The 19605-nt window shown below is 60.4% G+C and overlaps 1 protein-coding gene across 6 annotated transcripts in view; it reads right to left on the reverse strand.

Moving 5' to 3' along the window:
* Nucleotides 1-17806, reverse strand: part of NFIC (nuclear factor I C) — a 100583-nt gene extending 82777 nt beyond the window's left edge. For 3 of the 6 annotated variants that reach the window (XM_064382097.1, XM_064382101.1, XM_064382102.1), the window contains exon 1: nucleotides 9618-9693. In XM_064382097.1, coding sequence (XP_064238167.1) covers nucleotides 9618-9647 — 30 coding nt within the window. In that variant the 5' untranslated portion in view covers nucleotides 9648-9693. Of the gene's footprint in view, nucleotides 1-1305; nucleotides 1324-3808; nucleotides 3839-9617; nucleotides 9694-17761 lie in introns of those variants that run through there. The other 3 variants (XM_064382099.1, XM_064382098.1, XM_064382100.1) reach the window with 3 other exon arrangements.
* Nucleotides 17807-19605: the final 1799 nt, after the last annotated feature.

The raw sequence follows: 19605 nt of genomic DNA on the forward strand, positions 1-19605 counted from the left end.
CAGGGGATTCGACTGCCTCTGCTCCTAAAGTACGGGGATTATAGGCGTGAGCCACTGAGACTGGCCGGCGAAACCCCATCTCTACAAAAATGAGCTGGGCATAATTTTTGTGGTACGCGCCTGTTGTCCCAGCTACTTGGGAGGCAGAGGTGGACGGATCGCCTGAGCCCAAGAGTTTGAGACCAGCCTGGCCAACATGGCGAAATCCCGTCTCTACTAAAAATTGCAAAAATAATTAGCTGGGCACAATTTGCGTGGTGCACATCTGTAGTCCCAGCTCCAGGAGGCTGAGGCGGGAGGTTCGCTTGAGCCTCGGGGGTCAAGGCTGCAGTGAGCCATGATCGTGCCACTGCACTCCAGCCTGGGGGATAGAGTAAGACCCTCTCTTTAAAAAAATTAAAAATAGCCAGGTGTGGTGGCTCACACCTGTCATCCCAGCACTTTGGGAGGCTGAGGCGGGTGGATCACAAGGTCAAGAGATCGAGACCAGCCTGGCCAACATGGTGAAACCCCGTCTCTACTAAAAATACAAAAATTAGCTAGGCGTGGTGGCACGTGCCTGTAATTCCAGCTTTCTTGAGAGGCTGAGGCAAGAGAATCACTTAAACCTGAGAGGTGGAGGTTGCAGTGAGCCGAGATTGTGCCACTGTGCTCCAGCCTGGGCGACAGAGCAAAACTCCATCTTAAAAAGACAAAAATTAAAAAATTTAAAAATCACAAATAAAATAACAAACTAAAAACATCTGGGACCTGGTTTCTCAGCCTCAAGGTGGAATAAATTCGAGGAGAACGAAGACAAAGAGAATCAAAGCTGCCTTCCTTCTCCCTGCGCTGACCAGGCTGGGCCGGGCGTTTCGGAAGGGGAAGGTCCCTTCCTAACACAGAAACCTGCACCTCTCCCCGCAGCTGCTCCCACACCTCTCAAAGGGCCACGTTATTATTAACGCTGCCATTATTGTTATCATTACAACTCATTGCTATTGTCTTTTTTATTACTTTTTTTTTCCTTTAGAGATGGCGGGGGGGTCTCATCACTTGAACCCGGGAGGCAGAGGTTGCAGTGAGCCAAGATCGCGCCACCGCACTCCAGCCTGGGTGATAGAGCAAGACCCTGTCTCAAAAAAATAAACAGACACGGGGTTCTCACTGCAGACAGGGGTACAATCTTAGGTCACTCAGGCCCTGAACTCCCAGGCTCAAGCGGTTCTCCCACCTCAGCCTCCCGAGTAGCTGGGACTACAGGCGCAAACCACCATGCCTGGCTAATTTTTATTTTTATTTTTGCAACGATGGGGTCTCACTCACCATGTTGCCTTGGCTGGTCTCAAACTCCTGGACTCAAGTGATCCTCCCACCTCAGTCTCCCAAGGTAGTGGGATATATTTTTTCTTTTCTTTTTTTTTTTTTTGAGACTGTCTCGCTCTGCTGCCAGGCTGGAGGGCAGTGGTGTGATCTCACTGCAACCTCCGCCTCCTGGGTTCAGGCGGGTAGCTGGGATTACAGATGCACCAGCATGCCCAGCTAATTTTTGCAACAGGGGGTCTTGCTATGTTGCCCAGGTCAGTGTGGAACTCCTGGGCTCCAGTGACCCTCCAGCCTCAGCCCCTCCGAGACGCTGCCACACGCTGCCTGCAAGGGTCATTTTGATTGCGGCCGATATTCCAGGAAGCAGGAACAGCCCGAGGCCCTCCTGGGCGTTCTGCGGCGGGGAAACTAAGGCTCAGAGAAGGGCAGAGACCTGGCTGGGCTCCCGAAGGCTCTCAGGGCCGGTGTGAGGATAAGAAGCAGGGCCCTGAGCCCCTGGAAGGCTATGGGTCCCTTTCTCAGAGCAGTCAGCTCTCCGTAAGGCTGGGGTCTTGAGAAGAGAGGGAGACGTTGACCCCGGACCCCCACTGTGCGTGCTAACAGGTATGGCTGGACCCGGTCCCATCTGCAGGCTGGGCAGGGCAGCTGCTGCCCAATCACCCTCCCTGCCCTGAGCTCCATGTCCCTTTGGGCCACCTCCAGCCATGGGGTGCTGCGGGGGGAGGGGCGGGACATCAGATTTCATCTATTACTGAGGCTCTGAAAATAGCCTCCCACCCAGGGAGACCAGAGACAGCTTGTCCCAGCGAAGCTCCCCGACCCCAGTGTCCCCCGAAGAAGCGTGAGTCACTGTAACAGCTGCAGCGCGGACCGGACCTCAGGGCCCTTTTCCGCTGCCCCCGCTTCCCCAGCCAACCTGCTAAGGCCAAGGGGAGCTGGAGGGGACCCGGCCCAGTCCCCATCCAACCTCGTCCCTGCCCATGCCTGGACGAGACCCAGAGATGGGGAGTGATTTGTCCAGGGTCACACAGCCGGTCAGCAGAGCCGGGACCAGAGCCCAGATGGTCTGGCCAGGGAAGCCGGGCGGGGACAGTGGGATGAGGCGGAGAGGATCCACAGAGGCGCAGGACCTGCCTGTGGAGGGGACGCCAGGCGGGCAGGAGGCCCAGACAATGGTGTCCAGCTGGGGCTGTGGCTGCCACCCAAGCTCCAGCACTTACTGGGGCTGTGATAAGAGGTTGCTGGAAGGGGCAGGGATCATTGACCCCCCTCAACTTCTTCTCTCCCGAAACCCCCCCAGCCCCTCCCCACTTCTGAGCCCCTCTCTCCTGAATCCCTTTTCTCAGTCCGGCCCCTCCTAGATCTGAGTTCCCTTCCTCCTCCCTAACCACCCCTCCCCTCTCTATCCTCCTCCCCCTCTCCGTGCCCTTTCCGGGGACAGGTGCCAGGGAGGCGGGCAGGGGTGGGGGCCCACGTCAGTGGTGACCCCGGCTAGTTACAGAGGCAGGAAGACAAACAGCCTGTAACTGGGTCATGGACCTGCCGCCCTACCCTCCCTTGTCCTCCCTGGGGGGTCACACCAGGTGAGAGGCAGGGCCAGTTGTCACTTTCTTGGTGCCGTAAGACCTGCAACAACCAAGGCCTCTTCCCCAGGACCTCCCACTGCCCTCAGAGGCCCAACTGGCAAAAGAGATAGTCAAGGCAAGCTAGATACTGAAAATCCTTTCAAACTCCTACACATCCCTCAATGCCCTATCTCCAGTGTCCCCCTCCTTCAAGCAGCTTTTCCTCCTCTCCCCGAGGGTTTCCCAGATCTAGCCAGGACCATCCAGTTCTATCACCTCCCCATCTCCAATCCTGAGGCCGAGGGCTGAGGCACCCACTCTCAGAGAAGGTGACTGGGTGACAGTAGTGTCCATTTTCACCTTCTGAATGGCCAGGAAACAAATCACCTAGGACAGACCTCAGTCTCTCATTCTGTTACAATGGGCAGAAAGGGATATCGCAGCCTGGTGGGGAGAGGGCAGCTGGTTCCTCGCCCTGGTGACTTTGTTTGTTGCAAGGTGGTGAGGAGAAGGGGTCAAGGCCAGGTCTCTCCTGGAAACCCCAGCTTAGCCCACTGTGACTTCCTGGCGGAAGAGAGCAGCAGCAGCTGGGAGAGAGACATCTGGGCCCAAGCCCCTGCTGAACGACCGTGCCGTCCACCGGGCTCTGCCCCTCACTCCCCACCCCCCGCCACCGCCTGAAAGTCCAGGGCAGCAAACTAGGCCGTGAAACTCCAATTTCCAAACCAAAAGCCATCCAGGTGAAAGTGCGTCAACAGTCCTTCATGAGAATCTACCTCATCACCTCCTTTGCACTTACCCCAAATCCCTATGCACCCTTCAAAGCCCTGAGTTCTAATGCCCTCTTCTCCAGGCCGGATGACTTGTCCACGGTCACACGGACAATCCCAGGCTCATCCAGCACCAGCACCAGGCTCTAACCTTGGGCCGACGCTTACCCCGGCTCTGAGCATCACGGCCTGTGGACATGTGAACGGCTCCCAGAGAGGGAAGGACTCATTCTGTGGTTCAACAAACGTTTAGTGAGTGCCTGCTGCATACCAGCCCCATGCACGGCCACGAGGACTGGCAGGGACCTGGGCTGGGCCCTCACCTGATCCAGAGCTGGGGCAGGGATGGCTGGTGAAAATCATTAGAATATGACATAAAACGTCAAGTTGGGCAAAGTGCTCTGAAGAAATTTAAAGGAGTTTGAGGGACCAGAGAATCTCGGGGAGGGAGCGGGGTGTTTTTTAGCTTGGGGTGGTCCAGGAAGGCCTCTTGCAGGAGGAGACACCTGAACAAAGTCCTGAGAGACGGCACTCCAGGCCAGCAGCTTTTCTGATGGAGGAATGGGATGTGCAAAGGGCCTGGGGCAGGACCACGCCTGGCGTGTCAGAGGAGCAGCGAGGACACCCGTGTGGCTGGAGCAGGGTGAGCAAGGGAGAGAGAGAGAGGAGGGGAGGGTTGGGGAGGGGATGAGGACAAGCTGGGAGGGTCTTGTGGGCCACAGTGAGGAATCTGGGGAAACTGAGTCCACAGGGTTCAAACTCCTCACCAAGGTAGTGAGTCAGCAAAATGAACCCTGGGTCCCCTTCTTCCCTCTGTGCCTTGATGTTCCGGGAGGACAATGAGGACTGAGCCAGAGGGGCCAGAAGGTGACTGAGAAAGGCAGCCCCTCTCAGAGGCTGAGCGTTTGCTGAGCTATCGAGCGTACTGCGAAATGTGGACTGGGCGCAGTGGCTCACGCCTGTGATCCCAGAACTCTGTGGGAGGTCGAGGCAGGCAGATCACCTGAGGTCGGGAGTTCAAGACCGGCCTGACTAACATGGTGAAACCCCATCTCTACTAAAAAGACAAAAAGTAGCTGGGTGTGGTGGCGCGCGCCTGTAATCCCAGCTACTCGGGAGGCTGAGGCAGGAGAATCGCTTGAACCCGAGAGGCGGAGGTTGCGGTGAGCCGAGATCGTGCCATTGCACTCCAGCCTGGGCGTCAAAGTGAGACTCCATCTCAAAAAAAAAAAAAAAGAAAGAGAAAAGAAAAGTAAAAAGGACTAACAGAAATGGCACCGCAGAGAGGGGTCCTCCGAGCCTGGGTCTTTCAAGGTCACTACTGTCCTTGTCACCCAGCGCAAAGCCCGGCCTGCGCTGCGCAAATACAGACAGAACGAGGGGAGGGAAGCTGGAAAATGCCTCCGGGATGTTTACTGCAATGACTGACTTAGCAACAATGACAAGCACAGCAGCACTTATTTGGCACCTACTATATACCAGGCGATCGCTCTGAGGAAAGTGCCATTGTGCTTCTTATTCTACTCTGCTTCCTGGGGGAGAGGCAGAGGCTCCGGAAGATCAGAGTCCCCGCTTCTCGGCCAAAAGAATTCATTCATTCGTGCAACTGGTATTTATTGGGCACCTGCTGAGTACCGCGCCCTGCTCTGTGCACCGCAGAAATATCCTGTCTCCCTGAACCTGCAGGGAGCCCTGAGGAAGTGGGGGTTTCGGTTGACTTCATTTCAGCGCGAGAAACGGTCTGGGGTTGGGGCGAGGGGTGGGGGCAGGTCACCTGCCCAGAGTCAGGGAAGAGGAACATTGTTTAGCGGCCATCACAAGCACAGCAGCACTTATCTGGCACCTACTGTATACCAGGTCCTATACTGGGTTTGGCGCCTCCTGAGCAGGATTTTTCCGGCAGATCCGAGGGGCGCTCTAGATCTCTGCGTTGGTGACCCCCGGCAGGGCAGATGCGAGGCAGGGCAGGGCTGTGTCCCCATCCGTGTGGGTGTCAGGGAGTGTGCACGCGCGTGCGCCCTGCGTGTGGTCATGGATGCGTCCTGGCCAGGCCATGGCAGCCCAGGTGAGGTGGGTGTGGACACAGGTCGGAGAGTGGGGGGTGGGCCGTGGCGGGAGGGCAGGGCAGAGGCCCAGGCAGCGCTTCCCACCCATTCGGTGTGAACCAGGGAGAGAGGCCAGCTCAGAGAGACCCAGAGAGAAAGAAGAAGAGGGGCAGAGAGAGGGAGGAGACAGGGAGAGAGAGGGAGGAGACAGGGAGAGAGGGAAGAAAGGGGGAGAAGGAGAGAGGGGGAGAGAGGAGAAGAGAGAGAGAGAGAGAGAGGGAGGGAGGGAGGGAGGGAGGGAGGGAGGAGCCAGAATGCTGACTGTGCCGGAATCCCAGCGTTGCTGATTTACACGGGGCCCTGGCGCAGAGACACCTCCGCCGCAGAGAGGGGAGGGGGAGAACCCGAGAGGGATGCACAGAGAGACCGAGAGGGACAGAACCCGGGAGAGGGGTGGCACCCGGTGGACAGTGAATCAGAGGCCATCGGGCCGCGGTGGGGCCCACCTGGCCAGGCCTGGCCAAGCCACCAGATGGAAAATGGCCTGAGCCCCAGCTCTGCCAGCCCCGGGCAGGCCCTGACCCTCTGTGAGTCTTAACCCCTCTCCCAGGCCCCTGCTCCTGGCAGGCACCCCCCCAGGCACCCTCTAAGAACCCACAGCGGGCCTGGGTCCTGCCGCCTCAACCACTCCCACCTATCCTGGGGCCCAGGAGATGCTTCAGGAAGATCGAGAAAATCCGACACAGGCCGGGGGTCTGGGGTGGGAGGACAGCCTCTCCCAGCCTCAGTTTCCCTGCTGGAGAAACGGCAGCAAAGGGCGTTCTGCTCTGAGAGGGCATGGGATGAGGGAATGAAGGACCGAATGAATGAATGAGGGAGGGACCGGGTGGCGGGGCGGAGGTGGCCCAGGGAATCCTCTGCGCCACAGCAGCCAAGAAGGACTTGGCCCCAAACCCGGAATAAGTAACGTGGCGGCGGCGCCGGCGGGAGGGAGGCAGGGAGGGAGGCCCAGAGCAGGCGCAGGGAGGCCGGCCTTCCCGCCGGCAGGATTTATGGACAGTTCCTCTTAAGAGTAAAAGTGAAAAAGCGCTTGAGTCACCGCTGAGCCTGGCCCGGGGCTCCCAGAATGCCCCAGGGCCGCCAGCACCCGCTCCCCCCTTGGCGGGCAGGGCCTGGGTGGCACGGAGCGGGCTGGCACTGAGGCGCCCCCCACCCCCCAACCCCCACCAGCCTCGGCTCCCGGGAAGGATCCGGGTCGGATCAGCTAAAAGGGAGCTATTTTCGTTTGGGCTCAGGTTGTAAAATTAGCTGGGAAAAGGGGGGAGAGGGAGGCCCAGAGACAGAGAGAGACAGGGAGAGGGGGGCTAGGGAGACATGCAGAGACACGGGGAAAGGGACGGAGACACAGAGATGAAGAGCCAGAGACATACTGGAGAGACACACAGAGAGCAAAGGGAGGCAGAGACAGAGGAGAAAGGGATGGTGAGACAGAAATGAAGAGACAGAGACAGAGGGAGACACGGAGCCATCAGAGAGACAGGAGAGAGACAGACCATCAGTGACTGGGAGCGAAACAGAGACGGGGCGGGGAGAGACAGAGACGGAGAGACAGGGAGAAACAGGGACCCGCAGAGAGTCAGAGACAGAGAAAGAACGAGATAAAGACAGACAAAAAGAGACCAAGGTGAGAGAAACTGAGGGTACGTGATTCGGGAAACTGAGTCAGGAGGTCAGGACCTGGGTGTGAAGCTTTGGCACAGGGCACTCGAGGTCCTCCTGAGTCCCCCAGCCCGCCCCTACCCCAGACCAGGCAGGGCCTTGGAGGAGCAGTAGGGATTAGATTCAGGCTGAAGAGAAACCCGACAGGGGGTCCCAGCTCCGCTCCAGGGCTGGGTGGAGGGAAGGGCAGAAAGGAGAACTGCAGAGGGGGAGGGAGCCCTGCACTTGGGACTTGCTGTCCCCACCCCAGCCTGGGCGCTCCCTGCCTCTGTCTCTCTGCCCGCCTCTGTCTCTCTGCCTGTCTCTGTCTCCCTGTCTCTGTCTCTCTGTCTGTGTCTGTCTCTCTGCCTGCCTCTGTCTCTCTGCCTGTCTCTGTCGTCCCGTCTCTGTCTCTTGCATGCGGCCACCCTGGATAGTTTTGAGCCTCTCCGTTTTCCAGTTTCCACAGAGAGCGCTCCACTGTGGCGGGTCCTTGCGCTGTTCCTGCAGAAACAGGCCGAGTTAGCAGTTCTCTGAGGCAAAGCCGGGACTGGGGTTCTCATTACCCGCAACCCACCCCAGCGAGCAGGAGGGAAGCCGGCTCCCAAGCAGCCCTGACGGGGGAATTCCAGGGTGCACAGGCAGCCTTCCAACCTCCCCAGCCTGGAACAGCGTCTCCCCGCTCAGCCCTCCCGAGTGGCTCCTTCCAGCTGTCCAGGACAGAGCGGTGGCACCTCCATCCCCCCCATAAGCCCAGAGACTTCAAAGTCTGCCCAAGGTCACACAGCATGTCTACTCCAACCCTAGGTGTTCTTGGAGAGCTTCAGAGAGATGCCTTCTTCAGGAACCCCTCCCCAAAGCTGCTCAGAAAGGGAAACTGAGGCTGGGAGAGGGACAGGGACTTACCAAGGTCACTCAGGGGATCATAGGTAGGACGGCCTCAGACCCCCTCAGCACCAGCCCCTGCATTCCCTGTCAGGTCCAGGGGGCCGATGAGAAAGACCCTACCAAGGACCATGCCTGGGGTGGGGGGTCCCTGGCTGCACCATTCCCTGGGGCGGACGCCAGGCTCTCACAAACTCCCCACTAAGTGCTCCTGAAGACGGCCTGGCCCTCACTGGAATCGCACCCCCCACATGCCCTCACTGTACAGTGTGCCCGCCACACCGCCCCTCTCTCCAGAACCGGCCTTAGCTGCACATCACCTCAGGGGAAACTGAGGCCAGAACCTCTCCAGACTAAAGACACATAGCGTCACGAGGAAAGCGGCGGTCTAGGAAACGGAACCTGGAGACCTTGGGGGTCCCCGGGGAGTCTGGGGCTGGAAGGAGTCCCCGGGGGCGCCGCCCCCTCCCCACACACCCCCACACACCCCCTCGGCCATTGCACAAGGCTCGCCCCGGGGCGGTCTGGGAGCGCGGCCAGGGGTGAGAGGCTACGGGAGGGGGAGGGGGCAGGGGCAGGTGCCGGGCTGGCGAGGGCGTCCGCCGCAGTGCCCGGGCCAGACCCGGAGCGCGGGCCTCCCGCTCCTCCCCGCGGCGGCGGCTCCAGAATCCAGAATCGATGCGGCGAAAATGCCAGGACGGTGCTGGGTGGGGGGAAGCTGGGTGGGGGGGCACCGAGCCGGGCCGCCTGAGCACCCTTCCCCCTCCCGGGCCTCCAACTTCTCGTGCCCCCTCCCCCTCCACGCACACGTGGGCCAATAACGGGGGAAAGGCGGCCGAGGGCCTGGGCGGCCGCACAGCCTTGGTGTGGGGAGATGGGGGAAGCACAGGAGGGGTCCCCGTCCCGCCAGCTGGGGAGGCCCAGGGTCCAGCCAGACTCCCTAGACTCCTCTCAGAGGCAGACGGGGGAGAGGTTTCCCGCAGAGCCCTTGCTGGAGGGGGGCCAGCCCCCACCCCGACCCGTTCGAGCGTTGGGGGGGGTGCGTCGGAGTAGGGGAGGGTGCAAATCTGCAGACCGAGCCCCCACATCCGGGAGAGGTCCCGAGAGTCGGGGGTGGGGGGCAGGGCGGGAGTCCCGCGTAGGGGGTCCGGGGTAGGTGGGGGTGTATGTGTGTGGGGGGGTCCCCGGCCCGACCCATCCCCCACCGGACCCCAGCCCTCGGGGCGCGCGGGGGGCATCCCGGGCAAGGATGGCGGGAGGGACGCGCGCCTTTTTCGTCCCGCCTCATCCGGCTTCAAAACTCCGGGGCCGGGATGCGGGGGGCGCGGGGGCGCGGGCGAGGACCGTACCTGGGTGAGGCAGAGCGGGGACGAATACATCCCGGGCGCGGCGGGAGGCGCAGGGCCGGCCGGAGCGGGCGCGCTGAACTTACTGAGTCATTTTTCCAAACCACCCCCCCGCCCCCCCCCCGCGGCCGGCGCGCTCTCCTCGCCGCCTCCTCCCTCGGTCTCCCTCCGCCTCCCTCCCGCTCGCCCGCCTCGCTCTCCGTCCCTCTCTCCCTCCGTCTCCCTCTCTCCGTCTCTCTCTTCCTCTCTCCCCGTCTCTGTCTGTCTCTGTGTCTCTCCACCCTCTGACACCCTCCCCCATGTCTCCCCTCCCACCCCGAACCTCCCACTTCTCAACACCCAACTTTCAAAGAAACGAGGGAAAAAAAGGGCGCGAGCGAGAAAGGAAAGCCTCCCCCCACCCCATGTCTCAGGAGACCCCCCCTCCCGTATTTACGCAGCGCCCTGGGGCACCAGACCGGGACCCCCGGAATGCAGAACCCCACTCGGATCAAGCGGAGACGGGGGTGGGGGTGGGGACCTGGGCTGTTTCTGGACATTAAGGGGCCAGAGGTGGATTTTTAAGCCCCCCCTTCCCGCCCCCCCATCACCCCCGAGCTGGCCGGGAAGTTGGAGGAACGAGCCAGGGGGGAGGGAAGGAATGAAGAAGTGACGTGCGCAGAGGCCAGCCAGCGCGCCTCTTTCCCCTTAAAGATGTACGACCCGGGGTGCACGGTGGGCCTGCCCAGGGCACCCTCTCTCCCTTCTCCTCCCAGAGCCGCGCAGGGGCTGCGGTTCCCAGCCAGAGGGGTTTGTGTGCAGGTTAACACGGGAGGCTCCAGAGTTTGCTCTCTTCACGCAGCGCACGGGGCAGGGGTGGGGTGCCCTCGCCCGAGTGTCTCTCCAACCCCCCAGGAGGACCGCGTGCAGATCTCCAGCTGGCCAGATAAACCCCTGCAGCCTCCCCCGGATGTCCAGCAATTTCCACCTGCCTCAGAGGTGCGCCCATTTCCCAGATCTCGAGACTGAGGTATGGCGAGCGTGGCTTGGAGCCAGGCTATCTGGCCCCAGAGCCCACATTCTGTTCTCCCTCTAGAATAACAGGGCGGAGACCTGGCCTGCTTCCGTCTGAGCCCCCAGGGCATCTGGTGACAGGGCCCCAACCCTCCCCAGTTCACTGCCTGAACCCTCCCAGTCTCGCTCAGAGGCTGCGGAGTCTCATTCCCACCCCAAGGGTTCTCCCCTATAAAGTGGCTTAAAGGGGCCCATCCTGTGGCATTGCTGGGCATAAGGACAGTGACCCTGGCAGAGCCCTGACCTTCAGCCAAATGTCCACTAAGACACATTCTTAGAAAGCTTGGCCATTTCGCCTCATCTCTCTGAGCTTCCCAAGGACAAATGATACTTTCTCACCAAGCCGAGGCAGAGATACAAGCACCCATTATCCTCGGGCATTACGAGAGAGGAAACTGAGACCCAGAGAACGCAACACTTGCCCAGGGCCTGACAGGTAGACTAAGAAGTAGCAGAATGCCCAGAGGGTAGGTTCGCTGGGACCGCACAGGCTCCTCTCTGCATGACAGTGACATTATTCAAACAGTGCTTAGCACATCACCAACGCTCCGTAAATATGTGTGTGTGTGTGTGTGTGTGTGTGTGTGTGTGTGTGTGTGTGTTAAACCCATTATGAAGGTGTAGGGAGTATTTAAGCCCTCAGGATAAATGGTGAGACGAGTATCTCGGAATCCACATACCAATATAACATAAAGCAATTATTTTATTAAAACACGCTAGGGGCATGTATAGGGTAAAATCTAAAATTCACAGACATTTAAAAGTTGCAGTTGAGGCTAGGCGCGGTGGCTCATGCCTGTAATCCCAGCACTTTGGGAGGTCAAGGCGGGCGGATCACGAAGTCAGGAGTTTGAGACCAGCCTAACCAACATGGTGAAACCCTGTCTCTACTAAAAATACAAAAATTAGCCGGGCGTGGTGGTGGGTGCCTGTAATCCCAACTACTCAGGAGGCTGAGGCAGGAGGATCGCTTGAACCCAGGAGGCGGAGGTTGCAGGGAGCCGAGACTGCACCATTGCACTCCAGTCTGGGTGACAGAGCAAGACTGCGTCTCCAAAAAAAAAAAAAAAAAAGTTGCAATTGACTTCAGACAAGCCTCCTGGACTTCCAGACCCCATGCCTCCCACCCTCCCTCCCCGGCACAGCCCACCCTGCCTGCAACGTTCACCCGACAGCTTAGACTCCTTTGGAAGGTGAAGTTTAGAGAGCACAGACTGCCCGACCTGGAACCTAGGTTTCCTTATCTCTAAAATGGCTATGGCAGCAGGACGCGTGTTGGAAGGTGGGGAAGGTTGGAATTTTTTTTTTTTTCTGAGATGGAGTCTCGCTTTGTCACCCAGGCTAGAGTGCAGTGGCTCACTCTCAGCTCATCGCAACCTCTACCTCCTGGGGTCAAGCAATTCTCCTGCCTCAGACTCCCGAGTAGCTGGGATTACAGGCGCATGGCACCACAGCCGGCTAATTTTTGTATTTTTAGTAGAGACGGGATTTCACCATGTTGGTCAGGCTGGTCTCGAACTCCTGACCTCGTGTGATCCTCCCGCCTATGCCTCTCAAAGTGCTGGGATTACAGACATGAGCCACCGCGCCCAGCCAGGCCGGAGTCTTTAGACAGCGTGTGCGTAGGGTGTGTTAATATTATTGGTGATGGTGGCTGCTGGAAGAAGCTTTTGCAATGTACGAGCGGCAGCCTACATCCCGGTTTGGGTGGGAAGGTCCCCCGCAGCGCACACAACTGGTCCCCTAAATGCATGCAGCAGGTCAACTGCAGTGCAGGTTTGGGTCTAGACATCTTGGGTCTATGTCATCTCCAGCCAGTAGCTTCCTCTCTCTGCACCTCGCCTTTCCCTTCCGTGAAATGGGACCACGCCAGCTCGGTTGTAGGCAAGTCAGCAAATACCCGCCCGTGATTACAGCAGGGAATCATACATACTAGTTTCTTGCTTTTTTTTTTTTTTTTTTTTTTTTTTTTTTTTTTTTTTAAGACAGAGTTTCACTCTTATTGCCCAGGCTAGAGTGTGATGGTGCGATCTCGGCTCACCGCAACCTCCGCCTCCCGGGTTCAAGCGATTCTCCTGCCTCAGCCTCCCAAGTAGCTGGGATTACAGGCATGCACCACCACGTCCGGCTAATTTTGTATTTTTAGTAGAGATGGGGTTTCTCTGTGTTGGGCAGGCTGGTCTCAACCAGTAGAGGCGGGTGTGTATTTCGGCCTCCCAAAGTGCTGCGATGACAGGCGTGAGCCACTGCACCCGGCCACACTAGTTTCTTTAAAAAGCAATTGGTGGATTTGGACCTGTGAGTGGAGGGCCTGGAAGATGGGTGCATGATTTAGCTCCTGGCACTTTCCAGCACAATCTGGCTCATTTGTTTTAAAAAAAAAAAAAAAAAAAAGCACTCTCTCTACAGTTAATTCACTCTTCGGCATCTCTGTAACTGTAACAGATACAAGAGCACAGAAGTGTTGACTGCCACCTAGAACACCGATGCCCACAATTTGGAAGCAGCCATGTCCACCTGTGGGGGACCAGTTTAGTAATCTCAGCACAGGCCAGAATACTGTGCAGCTGAATACAACCAGCAGCTCCCAACTGGTGATGTCCCCAAGAGATAAGTTGGGGGGGGCGGGCAGGAAGCTGTAGACCAGGGTCTCCCGCTTGGCACTGTGGACATTTGGGCTGGATCCCGCTCTCTGGGTTGGAGCTGCCCTGGGCACTGCAGGGTGCTGAGTAGTGTCCCTGGCCTGCACCCTCTCCATGCCAGGAGTACCCCCCAGTCATGAGAACCACAAATGGCCTTAGACATGGCTAAGTGTCCCCTAAGGCAAAATCACCCCCAGGTGAGACCCCACTCACTGCTGCAGACCCAGTAAGGAAACTCCAGATCTCATTTCGGGTTTTAAAGGCTACACATGTATTTATAAAAATATACACAGTATCCATGGCCAGGTGTGGTGGCTCACGCCTGTAATCCCAGCACTTTGGGAGGCCGAGGCAGGTGGATCACTTGAGGTTAGGGGTTCAAAACTAGCCTGGTCAACATGGTGAAACCTTGTCTCTACGAAAAATACAAAAACTATCCGGGCATCATGGTGGGTACCTGCAATCTTAGCTACTCAGGAGGGTGAGGCTGGAGAATCACTTGAACCTGGGAGGCGGAGGTTGCAGTGAGCCAGGATCCAGCCTGGGCGACAGAGCGAGACTCTCTCTTTTCCCCTCCACTCTCAATATATATATATATCTTCTTCATGGAAATAGACAGATATTTCCACAAGTACATCCTTTATGGAAATATACAAATACACACGTGTCCTCTATGAGAATGTGTACTTCTCGGCCGGGCACAGTGGCTCACGCCTGTAATCTCAGCACTTTGGGAAGCTGAGGCAGGCAGATCACCTGAGTTAGGGAGTTCAAGACCAGCCTGACTAACAAGGAGAAACTCCGCCTCTACTAAAAAAAAAAAAAAAAAGAAAAAGAAACAAAAAAACAAATTAGCTGGGCATGGTGGTGCATGCCTGTAATCCCAGCTACTCAGGAGGCTGAGGCAGGAGAATCGCTTGAACCCGGGAGGCGGCGGTTGCGATGAGCCGAGATGGCGCCACTGAACTCCAGCCTGGGCAACAAGAGCGAAACTCCGTCTCAAAAAAAAAAAAAAAAAAAAAGATGTGTGAGAAAATATCAAATATTTGTTAACAATTTTTAAAAATGTGTATATTTCACTAGAAGGTAACACTGTGCAGTGGGGTTCCACCCAGGAACGGGGGTGATGAGAAAGGTTTCATTTTCTTCCTCTGCAAACATCTGTATCTTCTTCATGCGATCACTAATGGCTTCAGTAATTAAAAGTGAACTTTTAAAAAGTTGAATGCAATTCACAGAGCAGCTGAGGCAGGGTAGATAGGAACCCCCCCAGTCCCCAGGCTAACCCCACAGCCACCACACCCAGAGAATAAAGGACACAATCTTGCAGGCAAATGATTATGCAGCAGTGCAGTCTGCTCTCCCTCCACCCCGCCCCTGCCCGCTCCTGCTCAGCCAGGGGCTCACAATGCCAGCTCCCCATGAACCTTGCAAGACTCCCATGTGGTCCCATTTTACAGATGAGAAACTGAGGCTGTAGGAAGAGCCGTTAAGGTCAAGTGAGGCCAAGTTAATAGGCCATTGAGGCTGGTATAGATAAAAGACAAACACACCAGAGACATATACCACACACTACAACCCACAGACACACAGACACACATCATGCAGACTCAAACAGCTGCAGACACAGACCCCACGCCACACACCCAGCTACACACGCGCGCACAGACTCGCCCAAAAACAGACCCTTACATCACAGCCTTCCCCACACCTGACCTCAAAGACCGCCTCAAAGAGGGGCGAGCAGAGACACACATAAGCACACAGACCCACACATGGCACACACACAGCCACAAACGCAACACCCTCCCAACTCCCCACAGGATGCTTCTTTACAAGCGGGCTGCCCCCACACAGGTGCAGACACAACCACAAACATGTGGACACTCATCCGAAATCACACACTCACACTCCACACGGAACCACACACTCCTGCACACACACACAAACTGGAACCCTCATATTCCCACGCAGGCACACGCAGAGTCACATACGAACCATCACAAGGACACAAAACACGCCACCTCCCTGCTCCTCCCGCACCAGCTCCGCAGTGCCTGGGTTCTTGGCCTTGCAGAAACAAGGTGGGGATAGCGAAGGGGAGGAGGGTGTCTCCCCCACCTCCAAGTGCGGTGTTGTGTCCGTGAGTGCGTTTGTCTATGTGTGTGTCTGTGCACTCCTGTCTGTGTGGCATCTGTCTCTACACAGGCCTGTGTGTCCATGTGAGTCTGTGTGTGGTTGTGTGTGCAGAGTCACGCAGACCCAGGCACCTTGAGAGCATCGTGGGTGTGTGCGTGCGTAATTATGACTGCATGCACGTGTCCCGCTGAGTACAGATCGAAAATAGGGACTGAGGGGAATGGCGTTTGCTGAAGGCCAGGGCGCCCCACCGTCCAGGAGAGCAGAGGGAGAGTGTGGTGAGTCTGAGGCTGGGAGTGGGTGTGGGGGATGGTGACAACCCGAGCGTGACCTTGAGTGTTGTGTGGGGAGGTCTCTGTGTCACAGTGAGCCTGGTTTTCTCTCTCTCTTGAAATCCCAAATAGCCCCCCATAACGGGATATCAGGAAGAAAGCGAGAGAGCCCAGCCTGGCCTTGGGGTTTTTATATTTAGAAAATCATATCAAACGCACGGGGGGGGTGGGGTGGGGGTGGGGAGCGGCGGGGATTCCCCTGGAGGTGAGAAAACAACTCTCTGTGCCTGTGGCCTCTGGTCTACTGGGGGCAAGCGCTGGAGGCGGGACTGCGCGCCCCTGGGCTCTCCCCAGCACGGAATAAGAGGGGTCTCCTTAGCCACACCCCGGGGCCCGTCCTAGTCCCTGCACTTCTGTAACCACCTACCCCTCCGGACTTCCACAGCCGCTCAGGGAGGGGGGAACCCCCGCCAACCCGCCCCACTCGGGACAGGTCCCCGCGCAAGCGCAACCCCTGGCGAGCGATGTCTGCGCGGCAAGTGATCGCGTCCCGGCGCCACCTCGCGCCTGAACCTCCAGCCAGGACCCCCTCGGCGACGCCACGCGGATGGGGGGCCTGAAGGCTGGGGGAAGTGGACAGGAAGGAGGGGGGACATAAAGGGACAGAGGTTTTAAAAGGTGGAGGGAGCGCTCTCCCCGCTCTCCCCCGCCGACCAGGCAGCCCCCAGTTACAGGAAAAAAAGGAACTGGGGGAGGCCAGGCTGGGAGTGAGAGGCAGACCCCTCCCCGGGACGGTCAGGGCCAGTCACTCGCACACAGCGAGCAGCCCCCAGCTCTCCCCTGGGACACTCGACAGTTCCCTGCTCGCGGGCGACCCCCCACACGGCGCCACACACCCACACGGGGACACCCCACAGTCACCCAGGGACACGCGGCCCCGCGGACACGCAGCGCAGCCACAGTTTCACAACACCGCCCCGCAGGGACGCGCGGCACAGTCGCCGAGTTATTCAGAGACACAGGAGTGTCCCGCAGCCGCACAATGCGGACCGTGCTCACAACACAACACACGGCAGCACGTGTATGTGCAGACACACGCGGACACAGAAAGCGGACGAGCCGGCGCGCCGGGACCCGCGGCCCCACGGCAGGTACGCGACCACCCCGCCGCGCGCGCCCTGCATGCTCCCCCAGACGCCAGCGCCGGCCCGTTCCGGAGCGCAGGGGCCCCCACGCGCCCCTCAAGAAGCGCACGACCCTGACGCCAGCCGACCGGACACCGGAACCCCAAGTGCAGCCACTGCCGCCGCTCCCGGGCCTGGGGCGCGCCTGGCCGAGACCCGGGGATCCCTCCCAGCTGGAGAGCCCGCAGCGCGTGCGGTTTAAGGGCCGGGGTCTGCGGAAGTACCGGGTGGGGGCGGTGCGAGGGCAGGCGGGGCGGCTGCTCCTGCGCGGCGCCGAGAGCGGCCGCCCGCCCGGCTCCAAGTTCAAGGCGCCCGGCGGCGGCCGCGGCGCGCTCTCCGCCCCTCTCCGCAGCGGCCATTTTCCGCTAGCTGGCGCGCTGCGCTTGCCCGGGCCGGGGCACCCCGCGGGGGCCGCTGTGACCCCCGCCCCGCGCCGCCTCGCCGTGCGCCCCCTCCCTGGCTCGGGTCCCCCACGAGCTGCACACTCGGGGGTCGTGCGCCCAGGGCCGCGCCCTCTCGCCTGAGGTCTGGCCGGAGAGGGGGCGGGGGCCCGGGCTGGGGTGGGGGGGCCTTCTCCGGGGAGCCCCGCCCTCCCCGCCAACTCCGAGGTACCCGCGAAGGGCCCCCCACTTGGGGTCTCCCGCTGCGCCCCGCGCGCCAGCTCCGCCCCCTGCCGGGGTGGGGGGATCGTGGGTAGGGGTCCCGAGGCGATGGGCGAGTTGGGGTCCACGCCTCGAGCCCCTCCTCCGGGCGGCCCCCGCCCCCTGCCACCCCCAGACCTTGCAACTTTCGCCCGGAGCCCACGCACCACCCCAAAAAGTCCCCGGGCGAAAACGAAAGTGGGTGCGGCGACGTACCATGGCGCTGCTGCGAGGAGGCGAGGCCGGCGCCGGAGCGAGCGCGCTCGGTCCCCGGCGAGGGGGGGCCGCAGGCGGCGGGAGGAGGCGGCGAGGGAGGGCGCGCGGGGGAGGGAGCGAGCGCGCCAGGGAGGGGGCGCGCCGCGCCCGCCCCCCCGGCCCGCAGGACCCTCCCCTCGGCCCGCCCTCCCCCCGGTCCCGCGCGCCGCCCGCGTCTCAGGCTGCTCCACGCCGCGGTTCCGGCTGCGGCTGCTCCGGCTGCGGCTCCATCCCCGGCCCGGCCCGCGCGAGGGGAGGCCCGGGGAGCGGCGGCGGCGGTGGCGGCTGCAGGTCGCGGGGCCCCGGCCGGGCTGGCTGCCGAGCGAGCGGATCCACCTTCGCCGCGGCGCGCGCACACACACACGCGCACTCACACACTCGCGCGCAGGCGACTCGGGGACACCGGCGGGCCGGGCCTCCTAGACTCCGCCACGGACACACACACGCCGCACACGGACCCGCACAGAGACCCCCACGCGCGGCGCCTGCAGCGTGGGACGGACACACGGCCCGTGGGTGTCCGCTGGGCACACGGGGGCCCACGCTCGAAGCCGGTGGGGCGTCTGGGACACACGCCTTCTGCAGGAGGCCGACACAGACGCACACTCGCAGCCTGTGGGGCTGGCACCCCGAGATTGCACAGTCCCATAAAGACACTCAGACCTCAAGGGGACCCACGCGCCAACCCCGGGACCCCTCCCCCAGCCGCCCTGCCTGGTGACTGCAGGTGTCCGGGGGACACGCGGCTACACACACGCACAGCAGGGAGACGGGACAGACAGGGACACAGACAGAGACTCCGACATCGAGGGCGACCGACCTGGGGGCGGGGGTCCCGCAGGGGCTCCAGGTGGGAGTGGCGGGGGAAGCGCACGCAGCAGCCCCCGTAGGAGGTGGGGGGCAGCGGGCGCCCCCTCCCCCGGTCAGGATTAATGGTGAGGCCTCCGCAGCGGGGGAGGGGCCGGGCCTCGGTGGGTCAGCGCCCCCGCCCCTGCCGCGCGAGCCGCTGCGGGTTGGGACCGGCTGCCGCAGCGCCCCCCCAAGCGCTCTCCCGCAGTCCCCCTCCTCTGACAGCCGCAGAGTAGGCGCCGCCCCCTCCCCCCCACAGGCTCTGCGTCTGGCGCAGCTGGGGGAGGTTGCAGGGGGTGGGGGGGAGTGTTGCCCGGGCTTGATGGGTGAAGGAGGTTCTGCTATGGTCCTTCTGTCTGTCTTTACCCAGTTACCCCCCACCACCAGTGGGGCTCCCGGATCTCAGGGACTCCCTTTAGGGAAGGAGGGCGCCGCGCCAGGGTGAGGGTGGAGGCAGGCGGCACTCCGGGAGGAGAATCAGGCCCCGGAGCGCCCCTCCGGAGCGGTGGCTGAGTCTGGGGGTTCTAGAAGTTGAGTCTGGCACTCTGGGAGCTGAGCAGTTCTAGCGACGGTGATGCCAGCAGCTCTGCCCACATGGTAGGCGCTCAGTGTGTCTGGGTGAAGGATGTCTCAGCCAGCCCCGGGGCATTTACCCTGTGCCCTCATCTTCAGACGCCGAGGCTTGCCCATTTCATTTCTGCAGTCTTCGCCCCGTAGTTCAGAAGGAACAAATGAGGCCCAGAGGGGGGTCAACCTGGGGTCAACCAGCAGGGACCCTAAGGCTTTCTCCAGGAGTGTGGCAGGCACCGTGGTTCTGCAGGCCCCCACCCTTCCCGCAAACCTCGGGCAGGACTGGCAAGGGAAGGGTTAGTGGCTTAGAGACCCCCCTCCTCCCTCCTACCCTCCCATCTCTAATCGGCCTCCGCTAATCCTCAGCTTGAATCCTCACCCCCTCC

This window comes from Aotus nancymaae, unplaced genomic scaffold, assembly GCF_030222135.1.
Source record: "Aotus nancymaae isolate 86718 unplaced genomic scaffold, 86718_ANA_hifiasm-v0.15.2.pri h1tg000028l, whole genome shotgun sequence".
In the NCBI taxonomy this organism is placed as follows: Eukaryota; Metazoa; Chordata; class Mammalia; order Primates; family Aotidae; genus Aotus; species Aotus nancymaae.